The sequence below is a fragment of the Electrona antarctica genome, assembly GCF_951216825.1.
Source record: "Electrona antarctica genome assembly, chromosome: 3".
Taxonomy (NCBI): domain Eukaryota; kingdom Metazoa; phylum Chordata; class Actinopteri; order Myctophiformes; family Myctophidae; genus Electrona; species Electrona antarctica.
Genome location: NC_136808.1, coordinates 43,102,291 through 43,110,672, shown reverse-complemented (window position 1 = coordinate 43,110,672; position 8,382 = coordinate 43,102,291). Strand labels below are relative to the sequence as shown.

At 39.6% G+C, this 8,382-nt stretch overlaps 1 protein-coding gene across 1 annotated transcript; it reads right to left on the bottom strand.

The window, feature by feature from the left end:
• Positions 1–455: 455 nt before the first annotated feature.
• On the bottom strand, positions 456–8,321 carry LOC306920066 (AP-1 complex subunit sigma-2). Its single transcript, XM_079496681.1, has 5 exons — positions 8,138–8,321; positions 6,372–6,550; positions 5,638–5,746; positions 4,593–4,730; positions 456–2,414 (listed from the first exon to the last, which is right to left on the bottom strand). The coding sequence occupies exons 2-5, from the start codon at positions 6,548–6,550 to the stop codon at positions 2,367–2,369; spliced, it is 474 nt and encodes a 157-aa protein (XP_079352807.1). The 5' UTR covers positions 8,138–8,321; the 3' UTR covers positions 456–2,366.
• Between the last annotated feature and the right edge of the window lie 61 nt (positions 8,322–8,382).

The window sequence follows — 8,382 nt, the reverse complement described above, 5'->3', positions numbered from 1 at the left end:
GTAAACCCGTGCCCTCTTAAAGGGGACCTCGTCGTTTAGACTCTCGTTGAGAGATTCGTCAGAATCCAAAAAAACCTCTACGAGAGTCTAAATGTTTGGGCTAGACGCGGCGTATGAATCCGGCATGTTTTTTCAAGTACGTCTTGGAATAATTTGGTATATCCAATTATTCCAACTTGTAACTGGCAACACTAAAAACAAAGCGACGAAAGACTTTTTCCTTTTACCATCCAATCTAGACCGGATCAGACAGTGATTTGGAAACAGACGGAGGTGGAAAGCCTGGTGACGTGAGGTTATGTCTAGGCACTGAAAAAAATGTGACAGCCACATTTTCAGTTTGTGTACATTTATTTAATCAGAAGTCAGCGGAAATAAGTCCAGTTTTTTTTTTGCCAAAAATTAAACTAATTGCTAGATGATTGCCTGAAAAGGATCGAATGATTGATTACAAATTGAGCCTGATGTATTTTGGTGTTTTTATAAGCAGAAATATTACTGACATCAATGAAACGGACAGCCAGGGATAACCATACAGTCAAGTTTAAGCCCAATTTATACTTTATGCATGGGTACTGTGCACTGGAAATTGTCCATCTACAAGCTCTGTCGCTTGTAAAATAGCTCATCTGCAAATCAAACACTGTTAGTCTGGGTCATCATGAATCGTCTTTATATCTAAAATTAAAAAAATAAAGAAATAAGTGTACTTACAGTATTTAAACTGAACTTTATACCTCATGACAAAAACATAGCTAATAGTACAACAAATGACCTGTGATTAATAGCTCAGAATCCCTTATAATGGTTTTGTAAAGTGAATCTTCCATTGATAACAAAATATACAGTGTTCTTTGGTCATAATGTCATGTTATTGGGTTAGAATTTGCACTGTCTCAGTGCCACAGGACGCCTTTGGACGCCTCCCCCTGGTGGCAGAGAGTTTTTGGAATATTATTTTTTTTTTTATATCCATATTTTGAAAATTGCTCTAATCTGCTCTAACATTATTTACATGCACAATAGAATTTCATTTTCTTTCTTTTATTTATAATGGGCTTCGGTGGCAAAGAGGGCCAAAACTGGTGTTCACCAGGTGGCACTGAATGAGTTGCAAATTCTAATCCAATAACAACTTAAGGTTCATGTTTAACAGTTAAAGAAAGTAAAAGATGAATGTTAAACTTCTCATTTGCTGCATTCTGTAGTTTTAGCTATTTTTTACAGTGGGGCTAAATATATATTTTTATTTATCACTTATTTACTATAGTCCTACTAGACCCCAGTAAATGGGGTAGCCACAAAATATCACAGGATCTACTGAATGTGAAGGGGGATACTAGGGATGCCATACTGTGTGTCGTAGGCTCAATGTCAGTTTGTCACCTCCCCCTTCACATTCAATAGATCCCATGATCATTTGTGGCCAGATGTAATTTCATGGGGTCTAGTAGAACTATAGTAAATAATAAAAAAGAAATCGCTATAAATTGTAATAAAAAATACATATTTAGCCCCATGTTCGAATGCCCCCGCCCCCTGTCAATAATAGCTAAAATCGCTAAATCAAAAGAAAGCAGCAAATGGGTGGGGGGAAAAATCCTCATCTTTTACTTTCTCTAATAACCTAAAACATGAACTTTGGTTGAAAAAAACTAAAGTTGTCCTTTAAAGTCATTACTGTTTCCGAGTAAACATTTATCATAAAAGGCCATACTGATTTAATTTAATATTCAATCTGTTTTGGTAAACTTAACGAATCACATGGAAGTAAAAACATCTTGAATTTAATTAATATTGGCAAAAAAAATCTAAAGGAAAATCAAACGTAGGCTACTTGCTGTTTTTGAGGGGGAATTAACTAATTCATATGATTGTGTGTGAAGATGAGCAGCATATATATGCACTGATAAAACAGAGATGTTCATATACTGTACACTTCTGTTACTGTATGTTTACAACAGCACAATTAAGAATATCTAATCGATCATCTCACAAATCAAACATATTTTAGACTTAAAGTCTTGTAAACTGTTCCACACACACTCTGCAATCAGTAAGCATGACAATGAATGAATTTAACTTAATACTGAACTTTTCACGATGTCACAACATTGTATTCCATGACCTTTTGAAGGCTTGTATGAGTGTACTGTACAGAATGGAGCCATAGATTGAGCTGGTACCTCGGAGAGACAAACACCATAATTGGCACATCATATGACACTAGAGAATAGTTAATAGTTTCTGTTTAGATACGTACAACACTAGAACACACAACAAGAAAGACAAGACAAAGGCTTGGAGGTGGCTAGATCTACTTCGGAGGGGGCAATGCTGGGTTGTGAGAAGATGTTGGAATGCATCTATGTCAGACCAATTTCTTCCAGAACACTCCGTGGGGCCTCGGCCTCCTGCAGTTGAGGAAGAGCAGGGACAAAGGGACATAGTGAAGCTCTTATTAAACAGATGTACTTTGTATACATGAAGAGTTTGTGGATGGTTTCTGTTTCATAAAGTACTATTATGAACTAGGCTTCAAAATGAATTAAGGCTAACCGATGATATAAAAAAAATACCTCTGGTTTAAAAATAGGTTATAAGCAGGCTCATAAATCTGTCAGGATAATGAGGTATTATCTTTTATAAATAGTTCACATTAAAGGAATAGTTCTCCCAATTTATTTTTGAATTGTCATACACTCAACCTCAAGGAACTAGAAATACAGAGTTTTTATATAATTTAGTGCACACTACTGAAGAAAAAAACTCCCTCCCACTTCTGTGTTTACACCAGATGTCATGGTGAGCACGCAGGCATGAATATTTTTGGTGAAGATTGAAGTGAAGATTTGCATTTAACATTTGGGGGAGATTTTGCCTTTCTAGTAAAGTTCTGTGCATTAAGTAATGGTGTAAATTACTGTAAGTCATTTCCACTCGCAGTGGGATGGTTTGGCTCCTCAGCCTAACTAAGATTGTATGTAGTATGTTTATGGTCATTTGTTGCCCATTTTGGAACTCTAAAGAACTGGTCACTAGGTGGGTTTCCATCAAAACATTTCGAAAATAGGAAGCGAATAAGTAAGTAATTCGAAAAAAGAAAAGCGTATTTTTCTTGTTTCCATCCACTGACAAAATGCGCTTCTTTGGAGATATTAAATAAGCAGTAGGCCTAGATGGCGCTATTTGCCAGTCAAGTGAGACGCGCAGAGAGGCGCATATTATCTGACATTTATTTTACCGTTTGATGTCTGAAATCTGATAGCATCTGCATCACACACTACAGGATAATCTTACACGATTATTTGATCATGTCACACACACACACACACACACACACACACACACACACACACACACACACTTCTCTGATTTGTTCTTCACCACGGTGCATTTGACGTTCTTTTAGGCTATTCAAGTTGGTCTGCATGAAGTCCGCTGTCCAGATGGGCCACTGGGACAGGCTGTTTTTCAAACAGGCTGTCTGTTAAATAAATAGGCGTGTGTTTTTGTCTAGACAGGGGCTGGTATAGTTTCGTTTTCAAAGTACAGGGACGATCGGGACGCCTGCCCTGCGACTTGACAGTACATTTCCATTTTGACTAGTCTCCTCTCGTCCGTTTCGTTCCGAGCTGTTTAGGAGAAATATCACCGATCTAACTTCATGATCAACGGCGAACGCCCTCACCGGGGAGAGCAAAAGAGCCTCAGCCAGCAGACAGAGGCTTCGAGACTCGAGTGTGTAAATTTAATAATTTATGTATCCACATCCCACCCACCCTCCCGTTCGATCACTCCACTCTAGGCTACTCACCATCGCGTGTGTTTTTTTCTTTTCCAACTGTTAAAAGCGATATAATGCGAGTTCAATGCTTTCTAATTAGAAATATTTTCCGCAAGTGTTTCCATAACCCATTTGCGCATTTCACTTTTTCGATATAGCCCCAAATCCGCCACCTTCTAGCGAAAAAGTGTTTTTGCGAAAAATGCAGACTTATGCGCATTTTGAGGTGTTTCCATCCAGGAGATTTTGCGAAAGAACCTTAATGCGCAAAAAAAAGGCTTTATGGAAACGCACCTACTGTTGACTTCAGCCCTCCCAACTCCCTGTGTGGTATGTAGAAAAATACACTAGCATGATGAGAGACAGGGTCAGTAGATAATGTCAGATTTTTCATTTTGGGTGACCTATTCCTTTAAATAGGCCTTTTAAAGGCAACAATATCATACATGAACAGTTATAACTGACAGTGGGATTCCATCTAACTGCTACGGGCTAAAGCTCTACAGCTACACAAACATGCATGCCACTTAAAGAGGACAACACTTACTTTGGCATCCTAGCAAAAGGGTTAGCGACAAGGAAGAGAAAGGTACTGATTGAGTACTGCAGCATTCTATGTTACAAAGTACATACGCAAGTGATGGCAGGAAGCAAAACATAAAAGCACAGAGGAAGGAAATCTGATTAATCAGCTTCACTATTAATTAATTCTATAGACTAGACACAAGTGTGCTATATATGCCTACTCTTTGCCTAATGCAGTAGCTGGCCTGTCCAACAAGATGTTTGAAGAACAAGTCCTTACCTCCTGAAGAAGGTCAGCCTGCTCAATGGCCTTCAGCACATTCTTCTTGGATGTCTCTTGGGCCTCTCCTCCCAACAGGAACTCGTCCAGAATGAAGTAGGCCTTCTCAAAGTTGAAAATGATATCCAGCTCACATACCTGTGAAGTCATACCACCACATACCCCATTACATCTTTTTTCCTGCACTGAAATGTACAGGTGCTATTATTTTGGCTAAATTAGGCCATAGCCACTTGCCCAAATGTAATGACCTCATCACAGTTGATTTGTGATGACGGCTATGGCCGTTTTTAGCCCAAGGAGTGTTTTTCATGCAAAAACTAATGCTTGCAATGGATTAATTATCATGAAAAACCCCTAGTTTGACACACCACATGCTACTTAAAGCATAATAATGGCACCCCAATTTTCAACCCCTGAATTTACCATGATCCACTAATTATTTCAGTTACAATTTTTGAAGGGCGCTAGCCCCTCCTATGTCCAGTTTTGATGGTGTGTGTAAACCATAGTGTAAACACAAACATTGTCCTAACACAAACATTAAATGCCATTGACAATGAAGGGCCAGCTTTGAGTGTTTGTGTAAACATTTGAAGACGAAGGTGAGGACGCAAATTGTGATTGGCCGGAATGAGATGATGTATGATAACTCACACGGGTGTGATTTTTAATGTTATTTGGATGACCCTGAGGATCATAAAAAAAACCTTGAACGATTACTATTGCAATTTTGGGTCACACCCCTTTTTAGCTTAGATTGAGTGGCCTACAAAACATTGCGGCAGACTCTTGTAGACCAGAACATTGAGGTTCTAAATGTAAATGTGGAGAGAACTGGAATTACTAGTAAAGCCATAGAATAAAGAACATTATTGAGTCGCGTCACCACTAAGGCCCTGGTTTTAAGCCAGGAAAAATGTATTACCTACCTACATATTAGAGAAAAAAGTTCTTAATTTATGATAATCTTTTTCTCCATAGACATACAGTCAGTGAAGCTCACTTTAACAAAAGTTCAGGTTACGCTTGAAAGAAGACTCACACTGCCAAAGTATTTGTCCAACAGCTCCACATATCTGTGGATGATTTCCAGAGTAATTAGCTCATTATCTTGATCCTCCACTGCACAGCAGAAGTACAGGCTGGCATATCTACGACAGAAACATAAGAAGAAGATTCGAGACAAAACACATTACACTATATAAGTGGTATAATGTCAATCAGATATATGTATAATATCATTTTTCATCTTTGTGACAGGCCTAAACATTCTCCCCTTCCTCCCCACACAATTCAATTCAATTCAAAGGGCTTTTTTCCCACACACAGTAACAGTTTTTGACGTGGGTTTTGACATAATCATTTTGGAAATATTCAAATTTTCCCCTTACACACAAGATCGGTATCGGCCCGATCATGAAAAGAACAATCAGTGATCGGTCCCAAAAAACCTAATCGGAGCATCCCTACCACGTGCCTAACATATATAGCAAATCTACAAGTTTGTGATGCATTGTGAGCTTGTAGAGCAGCTATTTTTGGCATGAGTCACTGGCACGTATCTATACAGAGCAGAGACACTGCAAGAACAACTTACACCAGTGGTTCTCAATGTGGGGTGCGGGGACCATCAGGGTTCCTAATGGATCTTTACAGTTCTGTAACTCTGAGTTGGTACCAAATGGACCCTTATTCAGTTCCATTTGAACACACTCAAAGTTATTGGGGTCCTTAAAAAAACGTTTTAGAACCACTACATATGCATCACTTCCTTACCTCTTATAGACAATCTTGAGGTCTCTCCATTCCAAGAAACTGCACATCTTGGGCTTCCTGGCCAGTATGGTCTGGACCAGGTCTCTAGAGATCTTCTTCCTCTCCTTGTCAGACAGAGGCACATACCACTTCTGCAAGCGCAGCTTTCCCTGCCGGCTGAACAACAGCATGAACTGCATCTAAAGGAAGGAAAGTATTATAGAACATAGGGAGAATAAATGAGTAGGCTGATGTGCATGAGGAGAATTCTTTCTATTTTTGAGGGGCGCTAGCCCCTCCTATATCCAGCTTTTAGTGACCGTCCACAAACTTAGTTATTAAATTCCCATTGACAATAAATGGAGAATTTTACGTCATAGTGTCTGAGCAAATAGACAATAATAATAATAGTGTCGGCCTGGCCCGGCCGAGAGGTCTAGGCACCTAGGCTGGTAATCCTAGTAAACTAGAGGGTATGCGCGTGACATCATCGTACCTGGAAGTTATGCGGGAACACCCACTGAGTGGCAAAAAACTACTTTCTGGCCTTGACAGCCCATTCATCCAAACAGAAAAGTCCTGCCTGATTGCATTAAACAATGTTAAACTCACCATCATTGCAGCTGTACGAAAAGCTTGAATTATCCTCTTTCTATCTGCAAAGTTTTTGTTTCGTAAAAATCCACCATAGAAGCGTTATGAGCTACTTTCTGTCAAGAAATGCCCTGCATCTGCAGTGTCAGAGTTTGGAAGTGCTTGTTTTCAATAACACAACATTTTGCTGCCTCCTGCATTATGTGACATTTAGAAACAGGTGGTACACAGGACGGTTGAGTGATTTCCAACGAGCGCTTCCAAACTCCAACACCAACAACTCCAACACACGCTGCTCAATGTTTTGCCTAGATGAGGGGGGCGTGTCCTGATGGGAAAATCATGTGCATACTCTCTATATTCACCGTGGTTTTAAAACCCTATGCTATTTTAATGGATTTTCTGAACGCATTTTACCTATCTTTAACTGTGTCCTATCGCATGGTACTTATGTCATCCATGTGTATCGTATTATGCTTGTTATTGTGTTTTCTGCTTTTTTGCTGTGTATTGCTGTGAAGTGCACAGAGACCCCTTGGGGTGATGTTGCACTATAAATACAAATAAACTGAAACTGACAGCGTGTCACGGGTTCGAGTCCCAATCCCGATGACCTTTTCTACGTTCCGTGTCTTCCCCGGTCCCCCCCATCACCTCCCCCTTTCCTGTCAAAACTACTGTTAATCTGTCAATGAAGGCAAAAAGCCCCAAAAACATAATAATTATAATAATAGTGTCTATCTTACAGAGCTAGAGCGCCCCTCACTTCACACGGGTGTGATTTTCTTTTCTATTATTATTTTATGGTAAAAGGAGGAATTCAGTTCGTACATGAAATGAATGTACAGTATAATTAGTTTCACCAACCATACATAAAAGAACAATACTATTTGGGAATAACTGGATGTGCCATCAAATCTAATGATTAGTCAGTGGATATATTTTAATGTTAGAATTGGGGGCTTTTCTATAAACTGTACGTGTCATCATTAGTGTTCGGGCGTGGTTCCTAATTTCCTATGCTAGCAGGCTACATTCGCAGGCTTCAATGTTGCAATGCAAACCTGTACTAACACAAACAGGAGGAAGATGCTTCTCTCTCATCCTTGTCAATATGTTTGTTTACGAATCATTCATGTGTCATTGTCACCCCCTCCTCCTGCGATGCACCGAGAATTAAACACAAAGCTTACCTTCGACTGAGACACACTGACGACTGGCAATGTGAACACAATCCAAACTAAACATAAATGTGCTCCCCCAAAATGAAAGGAAAAGAAAATAACTAGTGTTGTTGTGTACAGCTCTTGTCCCACTAGCTAAGCTAGCTAGCTAACGGCTGGTGCGACTGTGAGAAGTGGTGGTGTGTGAGCGAGCAGAGAGTAGAGACAAGGGGGGGGGGGGGGGGGGGGGTGAGAGACAACGAGCTAAGAATTCA